General features: G+C 38.2%; 1 protein-coding gene across 3 annotated transcripts in view; it reads left to right on the forward strand.

Annotated features, from left to right (window-relative positions):
• The window catches only part of SEMA3D (semaphorin 3D), a 146,804-nt gene that overhangs the window by 61,388 nt on the left and 62,397 nt on the right, over nucleotides 1-23,019 (forward strand). For all 3 annotated transcript variants that reach the window (XM_080633599.1, XM_080633598.1, XM_080633600.1), the window contains exons 4-7: nucleotides 11,647-11,709; nucleotides 13,418-13,537; nucleotides 17,634-17,727; nucleotides 21,022-21,150. In XM_080633599.1, coding sequence (XP_080489725.1) covers nucleotides 11,647-11,709; nucleotides 13,418-13,537; nucleotides 17,634-17,727; nucleotides 21,022-21,150 — 406 coding nt within the window. The remainder of the gene's footprint in view (nucleotides 1-11,646; nucleotides 11,710-13,417; nucleotides 13,538-17,633; nucleotides 17,728-21,021; nucleotides 21,151-23,019) is intronic.

The raw sequence follows: 23,019 nt of genomic DNA on the forward strand, positions 1-23,019 counted from the left end.
CAAGAAGAGCAGAACACAGACTGGGCTAGGAGAATTAGATAGTGGCAATCAGACAGTGCCATTTAATATAGATATTGTGGAGCGAAAACTCACTTCAGATTGAAATGAAAGCTTGCATTTGGTAAGCTGAATGGAGAATGTATGCCTACATATTTGTGGTAACCTGAAAGAAGGGAATAAAATCCATAACCAGTAGCATATCTCAACTAAAGAAATGATTGTCTGCAGGTTCAAATACTTCTGTTCTTAGTTTAACCATTCATGTCATCTTTAACTTTTCAGACAAAACACTGAGGAAAAAAGGCATTTAAATAGCTAAAACCAACTGAAAAACTCTGCAAAGCATCCTGGTGTGCTGATTTCCAAGATCTCCATGAGCATTCAGCAATGTAAACTTCTTTTCTTGGGTAAAAGCCAGGTAGCATGAGATGATACCACACAAACATTTCTCTGTGCTGTGCTGGTAGAAACTTGTCCGTGGAGGGAAGAGATGAGATGAAGGAGGCTGCGTTATAAATCTCAGTCCCTGATGAGGTTTCAATGCTAAAGGATACTCTCCAGTAGCAGGGAAGTGTCAGAAAGTAGTGTTTGCCGGCACTGTGTTTAGATTGACCATGGTTTGGGTTGGCACCCGGCCAGGCAGCTCACTTCCAGGCTTTCCTGGTGTGAGGAAACCACACATGTTGGGACTACAAGGGTCTGAAGTATGTCCTTTGTACTCTGGAGTAAGAGTCGTCTGGAAAAGAAATCTGTTCATGCACAGCCACTAAAATGAGAAGTAATTGATTAGAATGTTAAATTTCTACCTGTAGGTGATGTTTTTAATGGCTTTGAGGAAGGAGGGTTAAAAGAGAGCAAGTTGAGGGTGTAAGAGAGTGGTAAGAGCTTTGAAATTAGAATACAGGGTTGTGCTTCGTTTGGGGGTTTCTTTCTTTAAAACAAAACTGAACATTAACTGTAGAATGCTCTATGCTGGTTCAGATTACTTTATAAAAAGTCTCACTTTCAGATATTTGTTATATTAGGAACCACAATACCTCAAAAAGCCAACCAGTTACTGTCAGAAAATCCTCATTTGTGGATGTAATTACTTGGCAAGATTATACTGGAGAATCTGATGCTTTGAGACATTTCTGGAATAGTATTCAAAGAACATCCAAAGTATTGTATCCTGCTCCCTTCTCCAATGTATACATATATATATAATTTAATAACTTCCTTTTTGCAACCTAATTATTTACCTAAATTAGTTAATTTAACTTGCATATATTAAGTTATGGCTTTATTTCCTGGTATATTTTTCCTGATGAAATAAATCAGTAGTTCTCCTGAAGTTCCAATTTCTTAAATCATTGTATTTTTTTATTCAATTTTTTTTGTAATTGGTTGAAACTTTCGTTAGCTGGCAGCATGAAAAATCCATCCAATTTCCAGTGCTTGCAAACCTCATTATAAAAGAACAGTAAGTAGCATAGTATAATAAGAAAATTCTCCAGAACAAAAGACAAATGCAGAAAGCTAAAATGGTTGCACCCTACAAATATCTAAAGCTTAGTGAAGGATAATCATCCCTCTGTAACAGGGATATAATTTCTATGAAGCTGTCCTGCACAGAAGCCTTTAGGTCCTATTGCAGGAATGGGCCTATCAAATGCCATAGTATATTCTTGAAAGATCCTTAGATGCCTAACAAGTGTTACGAGCTGTTTGTAAACTGAAAGATTTATGGTTCCTTCGTATGAGTGAAATAAAGATGTTCAGCAAAAAAAAGTAGGAAAGAGCAGTAACCTACATTGATCAGGGCATTGCAAATGTGGAGAACAGATCTGAAGACAGCTATGCCATAACCAGTAGAAGTGCAGCGTAAAACAAACATCTTGAATAGCATGAGAGGCTGAAAAGCAGGAGAAGAAATTCTGTAGGAATCCTAAGCTCTGGGATACTGCTGGGAAGGTTACTTTGATACATAGAATTTTCTTGTGAGTTTACTTAAAGCCTTTGTTATTTTACTCCTTAAACTAAGTACAGAATCTTGTCAGCTGGGTAAACACTTAAGAAATAGCTGCAAAGAAATGGTGCACCTTTCTCTAAGTCCTGTGCTTGCTAACAGTGCACATGGGGTTATATGTCAGCACTATTATCACTGTGTAATCCACAGTGTGACCCACCCATCTCTGCAGGAATAGGAATGCTGTCAAGGGCTGACAAGCTTTTGAAGACCTGCCAACCTGCAGGAGCTGTCAGTGCTAGAAGACACAGCTACATGTGGGACAAATAGATAAACATGTCAGAGCCCCAGTAGCAGCTTTGGGACAAGTTGTTTTCATCTGCCCCTCTGTGTATTGGCGCAGGGTCACAAATTATCATTGCTTGGAGAATCCTTAGTTTGTAGTTGCTATCATTTTTTGGCATTTCCAGGTGCAGTTGCCTTGCGGCATCCTTGAATGCTGTCTTGTATTGATCTTTATCTGTATTTCACAGCAAAATCCACAGCAAAAGCCACATATGTGTGTATATATATATATATGTCAGCTGGGTAAATGTTTTTGAAATAGCTGCAAAGAAATTTTGCACCTTTCTAACTTCAGTGCAACAGTCCAAGTGGGGTTATATGTCAGCACTATTATCTCTTCAGGAAGGGGAATGTCTATACAAATACATATGCATATTTATGTAGAACAGCAGCCTTGAGATAATTTTACCTTCATTGCTCTGGGAAACCTCCTGTCAGTCTATGTAAGCATGGTCTCAATTAGGAATGAACCCAGTGGGAATTTAGCCCTGTACTGAAGGAAGCCCTTGGTTTTTGTCATCAAGGAATACATACAGAGTCTGAGATACTTGCTGCAGCCTTGAAACACAATAATACCAAGCTTGGTACTCCCTAAGCAAATATGTGCTGCTTATTCTTTAAGTCAAAGGACTTAACTTTCTGCCAGTCAGCAAAGCTGTAGATGGTCTGAAGATGAAACTTTCCTGACTTGTGAGAAAAAAAGGGCTCACCAGGAAATGTCATTGAAGGCCAAAGAGTCACACGGAAACCACGGAGGGCATGGTAACTGGGAAAGTCTAGAATAAACTCAGTACAACTGGAGGAGGCTGGTCATGAGTCCAACCAGAATCACATTGGTTTATTCTCAGTCTCTTTGAGAAGAAGTTCTAAGAAACTCATTGAAGTGAGGCTGAGGTTTGTCAGGGGCATGTTTTGACCCTCTACATGGGAAATTATTTCCCAGGTGTAAATGTATACTGATGGCCCTAGTTTTGAAGCAGGGAACTTTAATGGATGTTGCAGTTGTTAAGACACCCATTTCCACCTATTACAGTATTCACCTGCCAGAATTATTAGAAATAGGTGCCATCTTATCCATCATTTACAATAAAATTACTGATTTTACTAGATATCCATACAGTTTAATGTTCTGTCCCCAGAATGTTTAGCAGTGGGCACTCAGAGTGTAAGAAGCAGCTGTAATGGTGCTTCAGGTTAAGGACTTCTAGAGACAGAAGTGATAACTTTGTGCTTGCTAGCCCTATGAGGGTTCCTACCACTGAGCTATTTAACTCTTGTTTTGAACCTCTGAAAACCTTTTGGAGTCAGACTTTTTTTCGACAGACTTAAATTTATGCACCTGTGTAGACAAGACGGAAGCTTTCAACAGTGTTTACAGACACAAAACAACAAACAGGGGCAAGACATGAAGAAAGCAGAATGACAGCAGTCCTAGGTGGAAGAGTGTGTCTCTGTTATTTCCTATTGTATTGTTGCCATAAATTGTTTCCATAAACATCCGCTGTCATTTTTGTATTTTACCCATAAATTTAGCTATAAAGAATTGCCAGTATCCTGCTCTCTGAAAATATTTGCTCATATTTGCCTTTGACTTTTTCAAAGGTAGTATTTGTCTTCAGTCTGAAGTGATAAACATGTCAGAAGCAATGCCATTTATCCTAAAAATCCTGGTGCACAGTTTCCTTTCAGGAGAAACAGACAGTAGTCAAGTCTGCTGTGGTTTCATTGTGGAAAATGAAGCGTAAAAGCACTGAAGCCTTTCAAGATTTAATCCAGTGTAAATGAAATCAGCATCTGGTCCGTTTTCTTTAAGCTTTCACTTATGTTCATAACACACACATGAAAATACGCTTTTCAGAGAACCCGTAAGTAGTGGAAGCATTTGGCTACTACTTATTTTGTTTTGGAAAGTGAATCACAGCTGAAGAGAAGAACAGTGGCGTGTGGAGATCTTGCTTTGTCCCATGCAATAGAAAAAGCCCATTTGGTTCCAATAAGTTTCACTCTAACAGCCACCTACCAAGTTTAAACTACTAAAAGTCTATGAATCTGTCATTCAAATGCACAACTGTTAATTCCCTCTGACTTCCAGTGCATTTTACTCAGTTTGACAGCACTGTGAACATAAAAAGTCTCGTACACTGGCACTTCCTGCAGTGTTGTAAATCACTCTGAAAAGATCCTCCTATCCTCTCCTCCCTCTGCTCCCCATGCTATATCAAATTATGTCTTTCAGAGGTCCAATTTACTGCTACTGTGAAATAAGTGGAGTTGGAAATTCTGGTCAGTTCTTTCTCTGGATGTATATTTCAGGTATGAGAATTAGTACATCAGGTGTAGGAATAGCTGTTGGAAGAAGTTCTGTGGCAGATATAAAAGGGACTTAAGAGTACATTCCTGGCTTTTAGAGATCTCTAAATATTTCTAAGAGTTAGCTAAACCATCATAAAAGTGTTAAGAAAGCTAGGTGAAAAAATCTAGCACTAAAGACAGCCTGGTTAGGCTTCAAATACAGGGAGAAATTCAGATAAGGATCTCGGATTTATTCACTTCCTTTGCTGGTGACTCTTAAAATACTGAATTCCAGCGTACAGTAAGTACAGTGAGAGCCAGTTACAAGAACTGCTTTGGGTAACCTTCCTCTTAGGTTTTGCATATGAGAGCAATCTGTCCACTTCCCAGGGTGCGGACTTCCCAATACCACACACATGAATGCAACAGATGTGAGGTATTTAGGGAGCAACTGGTATGCACGCATGGTATGCTAAAATCAGCTAATTTTCAGAATTAAAATATTCTTTGTTTTCAGCAAAATAATACTAAAAAAGCATTAAATTCTTTCCAGTGCTTGTTGGGAAATTCAATGAATTTCTAGTGTTTGCAGTAATTTTCAGTGAAGTGACCTGGGGTCAGTATACAGAAGTGACAAATGTCCTAGTTCTCAGGCAGCAATCCACCAACACCCACTCTTATGGTATTGGGGTGTGACATTTGTGATACTGTCTTATGCAGCAGCATAACTGTCTTACTGGATCACTGTCGTATCTTTTCTCAGTGCTCCTTGATCCTACTGGTTTTCTTTGCTCCTCATTTTTTAGCTGTGAATTAGTTCTTCAGTTAAAAAAAGAAAAAAGAGAAGTTACATTATTGCCATTTTACTGGTGGGAAAATTCAGGCCTGACTGTCACATATAATAGGGCAATAGCAAAACTGGGATTAGACTGTCTCTTGGTTTATTACTTTAGTGCTTTTAGATCATGTTGCCCCCTTTCCTGTACCCACTTTATGGTCACAATTGGGCTAAGTCATGAATCCTTTTTTATTTTTCCACACAGGGGAGTAGTTTCTCATGGAGGACAGATTCCCAGGGGGAGTATGTTGCATATGCCAGCGTGACAATGGGTTTACAGCTCTCTCTGGCTTTGTTCTTTGGAGGCTGGAGTTGGGACTGTCATATGGGGAATGCACTCATACCAATGAGCTTAAGCTTCTGAATTATGGTCTACATGAGTCACAAAGCCTTAACAAGAAATTTTGATGCCTAGGAAGCCGTAATTTTATTGCATGCCTTCCCTCAAGCATCAATATAACAAATAGCTGGTTCATAGAATAAAACAAGGGACTAAAGCAGCCTTTCTCTTGCTGCATCAAGCAGCTGGTTTAGGTCAATGTATTTTCCCTAAGTGTTTCTAACACCTCTTATTCCTTCAGAGTAAGAAGGAAGCAATTCCTTTCTTCACAGGACTCAAATTCAGGGAGTGAGTGTTATGAGGCATGCTGATCAGCTGATATCCTTCACTCCAGATAGGGACACATCCTGCTGGTGCTACATGTACCACTAAAGAAACATTCTGGAATTTCTCGTACCAGAGACTGTACTGATAGAGAAGTGATGGAGCACGTGTGCAGCATCAAGCACGTGAAAGACTCCAGTGAAGCCCCAAGGGCTGCTGAAAGCCGTCGACCTCAATGGGACACTCAAGTGCTTGCTGCTGGCATGAGTGTGACTCTCCTGGGGACAAGAAACTGGAAGGTGTCACATTGGTCAATTGGTTTCACTCACTGCTATCATCAGCAACTAAACTACCTCATCTAGCAGTTATTCGTAACCTAGTCCAAATCTGCTGTAAGGGGCTTTGTGGGAGACTTCACACAACTTCTTTAGATATGCTGCTGCTCTAGACCAGAACTTTGTTACTCTGATGTTTCATATTTATTGTTAAAAACTACAATCTATATTTATTTATGACAGTTTAGACCCATTTCCTCTGACTGTTTGTAATTCTGGTCTTCAAAGCCGTTTGATTCTTCCTGCTTCAAATTATCAATCTTCATTTGTATTACTGATGCTTCCCACCTTTGTGTCACCTGCATATGTTGTTGCAAAGTGCTGGGGTTTTGCTAAAGCTCCTGAAGGTTATATGAAATAGGATGGGCTCTGAAAGTATTTCTTAAGGACCTTCGTTAGCAACTTCCTGTTCCAAGTTCTTATCAAATCATTTTTTCTTGTAATAATACTTATTTTTGCCAGCTATGAAAATCAATTTCCGTATGGCAACTTGATAAATAACAGGAGCCCTGATGGAGAGAAGCTCTATCACATTAATGTAGTATGCAATTCAGCTATGTTACTAAAGAAAAATACAGCATTGGAGTGGAATTAACAGCTTTTTAGCAAGTTATATTGTCTTTTGTACCATATTGCATTTTCATGGGAAATTTGTTATTCATTCCCTAACTAAAAATTTATTTTGAATCTTTACAAACAGATGGAATAGGACCAAATAGGCCTGAAATTCGCTTATATATCTAGTGTTCCTCCTCTTTTGTACTGTGACAATATATAGTATTTTCCACTCCTTTGGTGAAGTCCTGCATCATCTCAGTAGCTTCATTAGTAATGAATTCTTGGGAAAGCTGTACTTTCATAAATATTTTCTTTGGAATCAGAGTTCACTGTTTTATTCTCGAGGCATCACTTCTAAGGATTTATGGTTTTAAGTGTTAGCCTAGAAACAAAGTTGGATAGAAAAGGATAGATACAGAAAGATGAGTAAAATACTCGCTTGTAACAGGTATTGTTAGGATATTTAGGCTGAGAAAGTTGGGGCTGTTCAGCCTGGAGAAGAGAAGGCTGCATGTAGACCTCATAGCAGCCTTCCAGTATCTGAAGGGGGCCTACAAGGATGCTGGGGATGAACTACTCATTTAGGGACTGTAGTGATAGGACAAAGGCTAATGGGTTCAAACTTTAACAGGGGAAGCTTAGATTGGATATAAGGAGGAAGTTCTTTATATAATGGTGGTGAGGCACTGAAATGGGTTGCCCAGGGAAGTTGTGAATGCTCCATCCCTGGCGGTGTTCAAGGCCAAGTTGGACAGAGCCTTGGGTGACATGGTTTAGTGTGAGGTGTCCCTGCCCATGGCAGAGGGGTTGGAACTAGATGATCTTAAGATCCTTTCCAACCCTAACTATTCTATGAGTCTATGATTGTCAATTCATGGCAGATGGCAGATGAAATGAAACTCTTATAAGTGAGTCCAGCTATTATTTATACATACATATATTGATACACATATAGTATCCATGTATCAATTTATATATGTAAATAATATTATTTTAAAAAATATGTTTCGTTTTCTCTTTCCTTCCATATTTGGACAAAGAAAAAGTGTTACTTTTAGAAATTACTCTGCTCCTGATCTGAAAAGGACCTTTGTGGTTCTTAATGTTTTGTTTTAATCAGAAATCAATTTCCAGCTACCCTTTAAAGTGATACCTTATCTGTCCTACCCTTATGTACTACTTAATTTTGTACTCTGGGGAGGTTTTCATTCACTCTACTGGCAGAGAACTCATTAACTTGCCTTTATTAAGAGGTTTTAATTTCTTTCCTGCTGCTAAATTTAAGAAAATATTTGTAGACTGATTTAAAAATAATGGTAAGATTGTTTGTTTGTTTTTTTTTAAATTGGGCTATGAAGATAAAATTATGACAGTTGCCGACCTTTGGAATTTTGATATGGATATTTTGCAAGGAAAATAAACTGAAGATTAAGAGAAGAAAATAATCCTATTTAAGTATATAGTTTATGTATTTCAATTGGTTGCATACGTGCCTTAAATTCAGTGACTTCACCTCCTATTCGAAGATTTTCCAGATGTTTCGAATATAGATGCAACCATGAAATGCATATATAATTTGTGCTGGTTGTGATGTGGAATTATTGTAATTTTACATGTCAGTGGTCTTGTCATCATGATTATACATTGGTTTTGAGTTTTGTTTGCTTGTTTGTTTGTTTCCTTTATTTGAGGTTTTTCTTCTTGAGGAGTTCAGGAAAAAGACAGTTAAACAGGATGGTACCATTGTGAATTCAGCCCGTAAACTGAAAAAAGCCCAAACAACAAAAACCCTGACCAATTTGAAAGCATCAGACAATTTACCATCTCAAAGATTTTAATTATTCAAGAAACTATGAGAGCATCTAGCCTTACTTTTTGCATGTTGTGAAACTAACTCGTCTGAATACAATATAATATTAAGACTCTATTTCACCCCCTCAAAAAGGTCAATACAGATGTATGTAAATAAGCTTATGCATGTGAAAGCTCAGTAAGACTGTTTTAAATGTGTAAAGTTACTTGTGTGGCAGTGTTTGAAGGAACCTGACCTATGGCACTGTTACCCAGCATGTGATGTAATAAAACATCAAATTTATGCTTCCTTGCTTAGCATATTGGCTCATTATTTATTATGCCATTTTCTTGACTATTACAATTTGGAACTGACAGTTTCTTGGAACCTCTTATTTCTTGTATGGAAGGCAAATAAATATCACTTTAACTCCCCCACACATACTTGCAAATCAATTTTGAAGTTGGACCACTTAGCTTCACTTTTCATTGTCTAATGTGGCCTTGTATAATGCTAAACCCTGAGGATGTTGAGTAACCAGAAAGTAAAACAAATGATATTTTTCTAAATAATTTACTGTGAGCAATTATCATAGAAAAGGGAGTGTGTATAACAGCCTTGTTTGACAAACTCTGTTTCCCATGAAGAAATTTGTAGAACAATTGAGGGTAAAGTTGAGTCCATCAATATGGTATACCTTCAAGCACATCTTTTCAAATGCAACTGGGCCTCCCAAAGCAAATGTCCTATTCTGTGTAGTTGGCAAGGAGAGCTGGGCATTTTCAAAAGCCTGCAGAGGGATATCTTGTCTACCTAATTGCATACCTAAACTTTGGCCAGAAATCTCAAAAAGCCCTCAAAGATCTCTAGCCTTCTCTGTTACTGATACAGGAATCTTGAGCAGGATTGGGCATAAAGTTCATGTATGAAAGGACTGAAGATCAGATCTCTTGGCCAAATATACTTGGAGATCCATGATCTTATATTTCTCCAGCTGTTCCTTTTCATCATATTTTTTCACCAGACTCAGCTTCTCCTTAACCCAGTGGTATTTGCATCAGACTACAAGTGTCAGTATTAAAAGCGAGACTCATCCCACTTTGCCCAGGCAAAAACCAGATTAGTTCCCTGATGCTACCTTCAGCTCTTTGTGATGCAGTGCCCCCAGTGCTTTCCTCCGCTCTTTCTGGCATTGTGCTCTGTGTAATCCAGACACACTGGCACAGCTGATTTCAAATTGTGTTTTTGTACCTGGATGCTATCATGACATCATTCTGAGAAAATGCTCTGGGAAAGTAAATTTATGCTCTGGTGCTGAGATGTTGTTCTATTGCCTTATCTCTGACTTTAAGTAAATATTTCTATAAAGGGTTAAGGTTTAAGTAACTTAAAATACATTATCTGTAATAAGAGCTCCTAATCAGAAAGGTAACTGTAAATTCACTTGAAAGGAAATTAATTTCCTTGCAGAAAGCAAATACGTCCATTTTCATTGAGAAGAGAAGTGGAATAATTTGTGAAATAAAAAGATGTTTCCAAATTGAGAGAGGAATGCTGACTGTAGATTTTAGACAGTGATAAAGCTATCTGACATAGAGCATTCTTTTGCTTTCCTTACCAGTATGGAACTGAGCATGCAAATCTGGCAAGTCACATCTTACAAAGTGCCAATAGCTGGGTGAGAGAAAGGGAATATTGCAGCAGTTAACTCCTCTTGCATGTGGTTGAGTTGTGCATTCTTCCTTGATCATGATTTTTTCTAGTATGTGTTAAAAATTCTTTATTATTATTATATTATATAATATTATAATTATATAGTATTAAAAATTCTTTATTCCCATATGTTTCACTATTTAAGATTATCTGTGATTCTATGAAGTGTGATTTGAGACTCAACTACTCTTAATCATCTGTGACTGCTAGTAATTTGCATTCTAGTTCCTGGAAGTTGAGGCAGTAATCAATATTTGCTCAAAAGTTTATGTAATTTGTTGTTGTTGTTAGTCATGAGAAATGGCTATAGCATTGCCTTGACAAAACAAGAAGTAAAAAGGATCCATTTTTAGCATGGTTATTCTAGAAGACTTTAGCTTCTATTTTGAATTTAATAGAATAAACATATACTCAATAATATCCAATTTTGACTGTTTAATTGAAATCTATGAGCCAGAACTGGAGCTGTTCTTCATTGATACTTCTTCACTAACATCACTGGGGTTCCAGTAGCTGATAGTAATTTGTCATCTGGCTCTACACCAAAACCTAGTTTATAGGATTTTGCAGTGCAGACGAAAGAAGAAAGAGAAGCAGTAATAATATATGCTACCAATTATCTTAGGTACATGATCCTCTTCTAAACTTGTATAATTTTCTTAGTAAACTCAGTTAGTGTTAATGGGTGACATTTTTAAATCGTGCGTTATTGATTTCAGTCAAATGTACTTTTTGTTCTACAAGTTTCCTGTAAACTATCTTTAGTTTTCTGAACAAATCTTTTCATTTGAAAATTGGCAGTAACAGCTAAGTATCTTTTTATAACAGCTTTGCCAAGTTTACTGGATCAGATTAATCACAAATGTAATTTGCCTGGTTTTGCCATCAGTTTAGTTTCAAGATGATTTGGCTCATCATATCTTTGAGAAAAGCACACAGTTCATAATGATGACAAGGTGTGCTAGCCAAATCAACTAAATTCTTTTAAAAAGCGCATATAGCCAATGAAGAAATGTACGAAGAACAGGGGTTTTGATTTAAAGCCTCTTCACTTTTTGTAATGGAACCCTGTATTTGAAGTCATAATAATTTTGAAACATGAAAATTCCTTCAACATGAATAAATCTGATTTTTTCTGTTCATTCAAGGAAATAGTTACACTACATTCACAAGACAATTTCTAATATTCATAATCTTTGTCTTATTGTAACTGTCTTACAGATTTACTGGCCTGCAGCAAAAGAAAAGGTAGAATTATGCAAATTAGCTGGGAAAGATGCCCATGTAAGTATTATTGCTGAGAGTACTGTATATCTGTATATTTGTGTCTAGGTGCACAAAATGTGTTAGTAAGCTTTTTTACACTTTTTTTCCCGAACTAATGAGCTAGGTGTTTTAATTAAGTTAAAAAAATAGCTACACTTCTATTTTTTTTCTATAAGTATCAATGCTTCAAGAAAAAAATGTTCAGTATTGCAAGCAACAATTGTGTTAAGCCATCCTTGTATGTAACAAATGCAGCTGAGAGATCATGGACTTTCCTCTGAAATATATCCCAGGAGATGCTCCCCTGAAATCCTTCCTTTCCCATCAAACTACTTTTTTCTTGTCAATATCCTGAATGTAACTTCATTATAATTCATTAATGAAACAGGGTAGCAGAGCAAAGTACAAATTAACTTAATTTGCAGACAGCTGCAGTTAAGGTTAAACCAAAATCTCAGACTCATTAGCTTTTCTCTGTAACCACAGACCATTAGTAAGTAGGAAGTGTATTTAAGGTGTATTCATGTATAGAATAAAACTTTCATATCTCTTTTACATACCACAGATCACATCATGTGTCTAGAGCCCACTATAAATGTAAACATTTCCTGGCTGTATAACAAAATTTCTTCCTTTTCTCCCCACAAATCTTCTTGGATCTATTCAGCTTGTCTGTTACCAAGGTGGACTCGAGCTCAAAGCACTCTCTCAGCTCCCTGTCTGAGGAATTTCAGCTTTTTATCCTAACTTATTGCTACCCTTATCTTTACAGCAGACAAAACCTAAACAACACCTCTGCTGATCACTGGGAAAATCTTGGTACTGGTCTGTGTGGAAGATTTGTGCTGATCTATTTTTATGCTAAGACAAAAGGAGAGGGACCAGAGAGAGGAATGTTTGTTTTGGACATAGATAATAAATATATCCTTTTTGCTTCCTACACTGTCTCTGCGGCTTCCCTCTCACTTAGGTGTAGGGTGGTAGCTTCAACATATGAACAGCTCTCGTGTATTTCCTCCAAAGTACCTTTTTTATATGTTTATGCTTTTGTTTGATTTTGGGGAAGGCTGTAGGAAGCTAGCCCATGTAGCACCCTTGCAGCATGCAGCAGCCCCTTGTGCTACTTGCCATCAAGGACCAAAACCAGTTAGAGCCAAGACTGACCAGAGCACCCTGTAGGACTCAGAAATGCCTAAATAAAAGTGACCAGGAGGATGTGGTTGGTGCAAAGAAAGTTCACTTAAACACAAAATATACCCTTGGAAGTATTCTGAAGCCCTTCAGTTCACCACAATGATTTTTATCGTGTAATCTCTGGTGTTAAAGCTTGTGCAGAACTCTGAATTGGGAGCAAAGGCAGGAGGATTGGTAGCCAGACTAATGCAGTGTCTCTCCAGCCTCTGCTTAGTTGTTGACAGGGGCTGTTTGCTACAACATAGGCTGAGCAGATATCACCAACACTGTGCTGTAACCACATAACTTTACATTACATATAATGTAAGCATTATAGCAGAATTAGGCTTGGAAGTCTGATTGATGAACTGCCTAGTACATAGCCACTGCAAAATTGTATTCATCACAACTCTGAACTATTTAGTAAACAGTCTCTGCTACAGTAGTTTGGAGTTTAAATACAGTGATACTATGGCAATAACCTAGTACCATGTATAAAGTGAAAGAGAAGAAGAAACATGAAAATTAACCTTTCTCTTTCTTTTTCCAATAGACAGAATGTGCCAATTTTATCAGGGTTCTTCAGCCCTACAACCGAACCCACGTTTATGTCTGTGGCACAGGAGCGTTTCACCCTCTCTGTGGATACATTGAACTTGGAACTCACAAAGAGGTAATTTAATTTCCTCACTACTCTGACATGTCAAGGAATAACCCTTGTCTTGTTTAACATTCATCATAGATTGGAAAATACTATGTGAGTGTGTAAAAAATGAACTGACAGCAGCTTGCATAAATAGCAGAGTAAATGGTGGATTTTTCAGCTCAGACAGGAACTCTTGTTCTCACATTTGATATGTGCATATCTCTTTTGAACAAAGCACTTTCCTCAGTAAGGCTTAATACACAGAGTTCTTCTGAATGACACTTTCCTATGATTAACTAAGTGAAAAGAACATTTAACCCAGATGTCTTTCTTCCTAGTAAGTCATTTCCACACATACTTTCCGCTTACGTACATGCACACATATTCAGGGTTCAAGATGACACTTGTAGTTCTATCTTTAAATGTCCATATACCCTTGGTCCACAGAGATGGTTTCCTATTCCTTGTGCATAAGAGTAATATGCAGTTTGTAAATAGCCTCTGAGCCTGAGTCCAGGGACGACATCTCAGAACTTGATGTTTTGCAGCCCTGTTGCTAAGTAGATGTTGGGTATCCTCCATCACTAGTAGCATATTCCTGAACTGACGTTAGCAGCTGATTGGTCTTCATTTGCTGGTGACAAAGAAATCTCTATCCTAAGTGGCAAATGTTTGAGACCTAACCCCCACAACAGAAGAATTTTGGTGTTGTGTCAAGCAGCCACTTAGTACACAAGTCTCTTTTTAACTCCTATATGTATAACACCTTGGCTATATTTATAACATTGGCTCTGTTCTCAGACAGAGTTGAGATGTGACCTGTCTGGCTGCTTGCCTGCGTTGCAAGCTTTGTCCTTTCTTTGGGTCTCGATGAAATGGTATCATATAAGAAGTGAGGTCTAATGTTATGTTATTAAATGTGATAACCTGAAATATGTACATATTTGAGTTATTCAGACATACAGAATCAAGGGCTCACAAAAAAAAAGCGAGGGGGGAAGTTATTAACACTTGCTCAGTCTGAGACCCATCATTATATTTTACACAATTGACTAGCCCAGAAGGGCTTCATATGTTACAGAAAACTGAAATTGCCTTAAATCTGCACAGTGGTGTTCTTTCCCTAATAAACCATTAATGCTCCTGGTATTGTTTGGTCTATGCTGTATAACTGGGCTTGCAATGAAATAATTTTGTAAGCTTCTTTGCTGCATTTCTTTAAATATTCCAGTTGAAGCAACTGAAATTTTAGATCCCTTGTATCATGCTGATTCCTTAGCCTGAATGATCAAATACACGACTGAATTGAAAAGAGCAGCTCTCAGCAAGAGTATAAGCAAGGCTCTGGTTTACCTCCGGGTCATTAGCAAGATGCCTTATTCACTCTACCATCGAACATTTAACTACTTCATTTGTGAAGGCTGTTTTCATCAAACATTATGAAATTATAGAATTGGTCTGATTATTCAGTCCAGCAGCCAGTCTAGACAAGGGGTCTGTCTCAATTAGACATGACAAATTACCTTATGAGGGGAAATGGAAGAAGAATCTGGTATTGTATTTCCTAATCCCGTCACTGTCTCCCAGTCCTGCCTCTCCTACATTCCTCCTGGTTGCTCAGCTGCAGTGGTAGGTTGGACAGCGTTCAACTATACTTATGCCTCTTCCCATGAAGCATCTCTTCTACAGCCTTCTACTGAATTAACAGCTTTGAATTGGGGGTTGGAACTTGATGATCTTAAGGTCCTTTCCAACCCTAACTGTTCTATGATTCTATGAATGGCATATTTTTCCTTTCCTTCTTGGACCCCAAACACCCTACAGCCAGTGTCCTTGCACTGCTTCTCCAGATAGATGTGTCAAGGGAGGAGGGTGCTGAGGACAGGCTCAGTGACATGAATTTGACAGGCAGCTGAAAATATCTCCTCATTTTAGGAAGCCAGGAATCCTATGTGGTAAAACAAAGCACTTCTATTGCAGATCCTGCAGATCCATTCTTTTTTTTGGGGGGGTGGTCCCTTTTTTCTCCCATTCCCCATTTTTTCATCTCTGGGTTATAAGAATGGATAATGGTTGTTTGGTAATTAGCAACCTCTACAGGAAGCTGTAGATGCCTGGGAGAGTGAGGGCCTGAGGTAGCCTTGCAGAGGCTGTTGAAGCAGGCAATGCTCTGCTGACCTTTGAAAGCTGCTGGTGGATCTGCCCAGTGCTTTGCTCGCCAGTGCCAGTGCTGTGAAAACAGAGAGGAAAACAGTGTGGATCAGGTGACTAAAAATCACAGCAGACACTGCTTTTGAAGCAGTACAAATCCCCTACGGGATCACACAATTAAAGGGGATTAAAGTTCTAGTCTTGCTATTGCTGAAGTCACTGCCAAAACTTCTCTTGGCCGGTGAAGAGGCTTGGCCCAGTTGTTGCTGTTAGCCACAGCTCTCCATGGGATGCTCTTTTCTTTGAAAGCTTTGTTCAAAGTGAAAGCAGGAGGTTAATTCTGTATTAATGCCTCGTGGTGTCCATTAGTTTGCTTGAGTGAAGTATGAAATATTTCATGTTGATCTATAAATCCCTCAGTTCCTTGCATACTGCTGGACTTGCAGCCAGCCTCTTTGTGTGTGAGACAGCAATGGTCCTCTGAGCAGCTCAGGACTGCACATCTTAGAAGAAAGGAAGATGGGACACTGGCATTTTAAATTTAGTTTTTTCCTTGATGTGCTCTGACCCACTTCAGCAGCCTGAAAATTTGGTTTACCTGATATCCTACAGATTTGGGAAACGAAAAGTATGGTTGTTTGTTGATTAAATTCTCCTTTGTATCAGATAGGATTGCTGGAGGAAATGGAATTTATGTTGACAGATAGGAATTGATTTTTCTTTTATCTTAAGGAGCTTAATTATTCAGTAATCTGGGCTCTTGTCTTCTGAGCCAAGAGAGTTTAGGAGACACCTCAATGAAATAGAAAGGCTTGGTCATTTGTAATCTGATGTACATTAAGGAAAAATTGAATTAATATGTTGTAAAATCTGATCTTATGTGGCTGTCTTTGGGCATACTTAACTGTCATTTGTACTCTTCAGTCGTCTTGCAAGGCAGAGTTATAGAAACAAATATTTAAAATCACTTCACCTTTTTTAAAGTAATTGTTTAAATCATAGAGGTGTTTTGATTTTTAATTTTGATCTAGCTTCAGAAGTTATGTCTCTACAATAGACATTAAACCCGCAATGATTTGATTCTTGAACACCAGTGGGATTTGTAGGTAGGAGGGTATGTTAACAGCACTTCTGTAGGCAATCTCCCTTCTCCAACAGCAGCAGAATTCAGAAAATCAAGCCTCTATACCTGCAAAGACTGCACTTCGCTCCTCTGAGCAATCAGTTTGCCTTCAGAAGGACTCACTATGAGTTTCAGGTTAAGCATGCTTTTAGGAAAGTAATGAAAGGATTAAGTAAAAGCATCCTTGCTGGCAGTTCAAAACTATAATAAAACTTCAAATTGATGCTTGCAACAATTGTGTTGTTGATTGCCCACTGAAAACATCAGGAATAGTTTTAAAATAATTTCTTTTCTTTATCTTCCTCTTCACCCTTGTTCCACGACCCAGGAACTAATCACACTATATTTGGGAACTACAAGGAAGGATCTATTCTGATATCTCTTGTATCATTAGCCTTGTTAAAAATAACAGGAGAGAGCATATGCTGCTTTCATTTAAAAGGGGCTGAACTGTGTCTGCTGTGAAAATTATTCAGCAGTCCCTGGAGAAATTTAAGTCAGCCAGAATCCTTTCTGGGTCTCCTGTTGCAACACAGTCTATCAGCATTTTCCCAAATAGAAGCCAATGACTTTTAAGTACAATCCAGCTTTTAATTTGAGTAGAAATGAACAATGCACCTCTTTTTCTGAAAATAATTTTTTAAGATTTGTGTCTCTATAGAGGTATGTTAAAACAAGGAGCAAAAAAAAATCTAGATGTAAAACAGAGACACAGACTGTAAACATCAATGCTGAGATGGCAGCTGTGCGATCTAACACAACTTCACTTTGTATGTTAGCAGAACAGTCCGTCTATATGAGAGTTTCTCTGCAGCCATACAAGGGTAATGAATATATATTTGTTCTCAGGAAATGGTATTACGGCTGGATACTCAGAACTTGGAGTCTGGCAGGCTGAAATGCCCATTCGATCCTCAGCAGCCGTTCGCTTCAGTGATGGCAGGTAAGAAATCATCAGAGCCAAGTGCTCCTCTCAGATGTGTGATGGCTTCATATGTGAGCCTGGGTTCAGAGACTCAGCAGACATCATCATTGGAGCTCCACTGGTGTTGGTTGTGTTTCTAGTTTGTGCCTTTAGCCTGCAGACGTCAAGGGGCTGGAAATGCAGCAACACAAACAGAGCTATTGGAGTGGCTACAAAGCCTCTGCCAGTTGAGCAGGGAGGTGGTTTCATCCTCACTCAGTCATTTCTCCTTTAAGAAGACAACCAAAAAAACCCACGGACAGACAATGTTTGAAGCGCTTCTGGGCCTCTTTCTGCAATTATCAATATGTTCTGCCCTTTGAAGTCTGCTGACATCCACTATTTCCATAAATACATTTTTGAGGCTTCTATTTACTCGAGTAGCCACTTCTGAAGCTGGAAGCCTAAGAACAAGATAGTGCAATCTGCCTGCTGTGTGCATCACAGCACTGTGTGGTCTGACATTTGGTGCCGAGGAATGTCAGCTTGACCTCCGGATATCAAATCACTATAAGAGCTACTTTTGTCGTGGTTTGGTTCATAGCTTTAGACAATTTTCATTTAACTTGCCTGTCAAGCGTATGAATACTAGATAAGAGTGAAGCACCATGACATTTTCATTTGCAGTCAAAGAGCAGTGGTGACAATGCTTTGAAGTATCGGTCACTCTGTGTTATAAAAAGAATATGACTAATGTTCAGTCTTTATTCTCAGATAATAAGATAGATGATTTGTGATTCTGACCTTACAGATGGGGCAGGACTTCCTTTATTAAAAACAATAGATTAAAGCCAGTGCTTATTCTTCTCAGGGACCCCTAGTACTATTTAATGACCATGAAGTCTATTTTTAAAATGGGTTTCTAGAAACTTTAACTTTTTTTTTACTTTTTTTTTTTTTTTTTTTTTTTAAATGCAATAGAACTCCATGATTTATTATAGTGTTGGCTAATTTCAGTAGCACTCTAGTGCTTTGACTGGTCTATTAAATCTTGTGAAATGAAGAAGCTGTTGTCTTTCAACTAACTAAAACATGAACTTCAATGCATAAGAAACTTTGGGCTAGATAAAAATTAATGGTCAGGGTATTCTTGTATCCCTATTCTGGCTGTGCTTGGTGTCAAGTGCTTCACAATAACGTACAAGGAGCACTGTAAAGAGTTACGGGCCTAACCAGAGCATATGTTCTTGGCCTATCTTTTGATAATTACTTTATTTCTAAAAGTACTAGGACAGCAGTATAGCTCACAGATAAGATACTGCCCTGGGACTCAGGGGAGCTGAGTTCTTGCCTCTCTGCCACTGATGAGAGGAGTAACCTTTGGCATGTCACTTCTCTCTGTCTAGTTTTATTTATCTGCAAAATGGTGATAAAGATTATTTGTGCCCATCAAAAAAGAGCTTTCTAATCAGTTGTACATATATGAAATAAATAATATATCAGTGTATTTTCACTCCTGTCTGTACGTTAACACAGCTGAGTGATTTTCATTCTTTGTAGAAATACCTAATCTCTCTTTGAATTCTACGTACATTTCGCCCCAACTAAATGCCGCAGGTAAATTTGAAAAGCTGCCATTTTTAACTGAAAAATCACCTGCTCATCATCCATCTTCTGTTACAAAGTACTGCTCACCAAAACCGTTCTGGACATAACTGGAACTTGGAATGAGAGATACCAAAAGCTGAGAGAAGTGCTGAAAAACCCTTGTCAGCAGAGCCTAAGCAAAGATGGAGAATTTCTGTTAGCCCTTCAGTTATATTGATCACTGAGTGCCTGTCAGTTAGCAAACACCAATTACCCTGCCCATTCCTCATTATGACAAATACCTTTCAGAATGCACTATTGTTTCTTTACAAAGGCGACATGCTGTCTGAAAGATGTGCTTTCCAATACTGTCATGGACATAATACATAAGTAACAATAATAATGAGGTAAAAAGAAAGCTGATCTTTTTTTTTTTTCTGAATAAAGTGCTTCAGGTGAATCATGGGTTGTGGTTTTGTTTGATTTTTTTTTCCCCTTGATCTCATATTTTTAGGTGCATTTACATCTTTTGCAAATGAAAACACAAACATCTATGTTGAATGGTATTTGCTCTTCATTCACTCTCAACAAAGGACTTCTCTCTAAAAGGTCCTGTGAAATGTTTCCACCCAGAGGATCAGAAAACCTGGAGAAGGAACTCCGGGAAGTGGATTTTTATGTATCATATGCCTTTTCATATGATTATTGTTTATGAACATGAATCTTTTCTCCTTTTATGAACTCCAGGGATTCATTGTTGGAAGTCATTAAACAAAAACCAAACTCCTCCAAACACTAAAGCTATCTTGTTATTTTGCAGAAAAAAAAGACTTGTAACATGCAGTAAAAAAAATGACAGTGATTGATAGTGTTTCTTTGCTTCTTTTTTAGAAAATTATAGAGATCTGAAGTGAAACAGAAAATATTGTACAGTTCTTAAAGTTGTGAAGTTTTGCATATTCCACAAGGCTGGCAGGAGACTAAATAGTAACTGCAGTTGCAGCAAGCACTGTACTGCATTACAGATATAGTTTCCTTGTAAGACAAATTCTGTCTGCCTTATTCAAGCAAGATGTCTCATTTATTTTTGTGGGACCACTCGCTATGTTAAAATGATCACGATTTGGGTCTGTAGCCATATCCCTACTATTAACACATTACATAGTTGAGAAGAATTCCCATGGTGCCTAAATTCCTATTCGTGAATGAAGTGTTGGATAGAGATCCCTACACCAGGAATGGGCCAAGTTGCAAAGTTCCTGTAGTGAAGCATCCATCATGTTTACTAGCTCAAGCCTAGGAGCAGCAAAGCTGTTGGGGCTGCAGCAAGCCTGGGACACAAGAGCTAGCTTGAATGCATAAATGGTCATGTCCTCTTCATGGTCCCCAGTTCCATGGTCAGTGCTCAAGGGGCAGAATGCACAGACTGAATATACCTTCATACCTTTAAGAGCCCAGCAGCCATTAAAGCCTGGGGAATTTACATTTCTGAGTGCCTAAAAGCTCTGAAAATTAGACTTGGACTCCTCTACTTCTAAGGCATATAATTACCAATGTTACCCACATTTAAACATATATTACATCACAGAATGCAAAATCCCATTAAAATATAAATTGTTAATACTTTAAATCATTGAATTTGTTCATAGGCCAATTAAACACGTGTTATTCACCCAGCAAAACACAAATAGTTTCAATTTTGCTCATCCCACAGCTGTAGAAACCCTGTTTCTTTTTCATTTGCAGATGAGTATCTTTATGCTGGAACAGCTTCTGATTTCCTTGGCAAAGACACTGCTCTAACACGTTCTCTGGGCCCTTCTCACGACCACCATTACATCAGAACCGACATTTCTGAACATTACTGGCTTACTGGTAAGATCCCAAACATATGCTGTTGTCATTTGCATTGTCCCTGCCTCTCTGAAGTTAATAGCCCCTTTCTTACATAAATATATGTCCAGTAACTATAAATATAGATACTGTGTCATGGTATCTTTGGATTACATAGGCTTTTTTGTAAAAAAAAGCTCAGTGAAACAAAAATGCACTTGAGAAAAGTCACAGAGGTGAAAATGCTAATTAAGGAAAGAGTAGGAGCATACAACCTAATCATTCTTTCCGTCTTTGATCTGTACATCTGTGTATAGTCCTGTAATTGGAATAATATCATGACTTTAATGCTTCTATTTTCAGTCTTGTTGGAATAATTTTTTTCTAAACCCTTTTTCCGATCACTCCTGAAAGCTGTTCCCTACAGCATGTGGAAATGACAGACTAGAAATTCCACGTTTTTAGGCAGGAGGTCTTTTTTTTCTTGTCTTTTCCTTTTCTTTTGAGGAGGAAAAATACCCTCTGTTACCGTGAGGATCTTTTTAAAACCACTAAGGGCACCCTAAAATAGCTTCCCAAGCAAAACACTGTTTTTTCTTGCCCATTAAAAAACATTCTGAGCTAGTAAACCCTTTAAAAAACTGGCTGCATTTACACCCAGCCAGTCTCAAACCACACACAGAGTAACATGGAAAACTTTGCTCACAAGCAAACCCTGCTCAATTAAAGCATCCCCCTTTTAGCCGTCAACTGTCTTTAAAGATGTGGCAACACTGGCCCTGATTCAGGATGCCTGTGTAACTATTATGGGTGTATTGTAAAGCCAGGGTCTGCCGACCACAGGGTTAAGTTGTCTTCCCAGCAGACAACTTCTGAAAGGGATAATTTTGCCTCTTAACTCTTTGAGACCTCAACAAGAAGAAATGTTCCTTTTTTATTTTATTTTTCATTCCACCCAATTCTCTCCTTTCTTCTAAGCTGTTGCCTTACATTTCTGCCTAGGTGTAACTCTGTAACCTCAGAATTTCTCCTGTGAGATGAGGAGGAAAGGAGAAGCCATATAAAGTCCTTCTACCTTTTTAAATAAGAAAAATCCTTCAGGCAGATAGAAAAATCCCACGTCTGACTCTGGTGACCTTCCTACTTTCATCTCCTGTGCTCAGATCCTTTTTTGTCCCACTTTTCCTATCTCCTGCCTCTCATTTCTACAAATCCCTTGTGCAATGTAGACCAGAAATGGGTTGTAAGTGATATGGACCAGGATGAGTCCTTCCAGCAGGCAGTTCTCTAACTGAAATTCACCATTCAACTGAATATACAGTTTTATCACTGTCAGCCTGCTGATGCTTAGCATGGAAAGATGGCTTGGGTAGCTGCTTTCCTAAGGGATGCTATAATATCCAAAACAGAAAGATTTACTGCAGTTTGGTCCTGAGGAGCATCTGGTGTTATCATTATTATAGATCCACCTTGATGAGCATTACAGGGTTCAGCTCCCAGCCCAAAAGAGGTTACAGCTTAAATATCCAGTTCCAAACATTTCTTTGTGCTATTAATGTTTCCTCATGAGCAGTTTGAGGTGAGTATAAGAACACAGAATAAACTAAAGGTTTGAGAATGGTTTATGTGTTTTAGTTTGGAGTCTGGGTGGGGGAAAGGCTGTCTGCCTTTTTTCGTTCTTTTAGGTTGATTCACGTTTTATTCTGTTTTCACTTAAAGCATCTGCATTTATGAAAGTTTTCTAAGGAGAATAATATATTAATATGTCTGGATTTGAAGAACAGCTTTAGTGTGTTAGACTGTGAAGTGAAAATTACCCCACACTATATAAACACTGAAGCCCCCATATATTCTTCAGGTTTACCTTGTTTCCAGTCATATAAAAAACTACAGCCATGCTCTAAGACTTCA

This window comes from Psittacula echo (genome assembly GCF_963264785.1).
Source record: "Psittacula echo genome assembly, chromosome: 1".
Classification (NCBI taxonomy): domain Eukaryota; kingdom Metazoa; phylum Chordata; class Aves; order Psittaciformes; family Psittacidae; genus Psittacula; species Psittacula echo.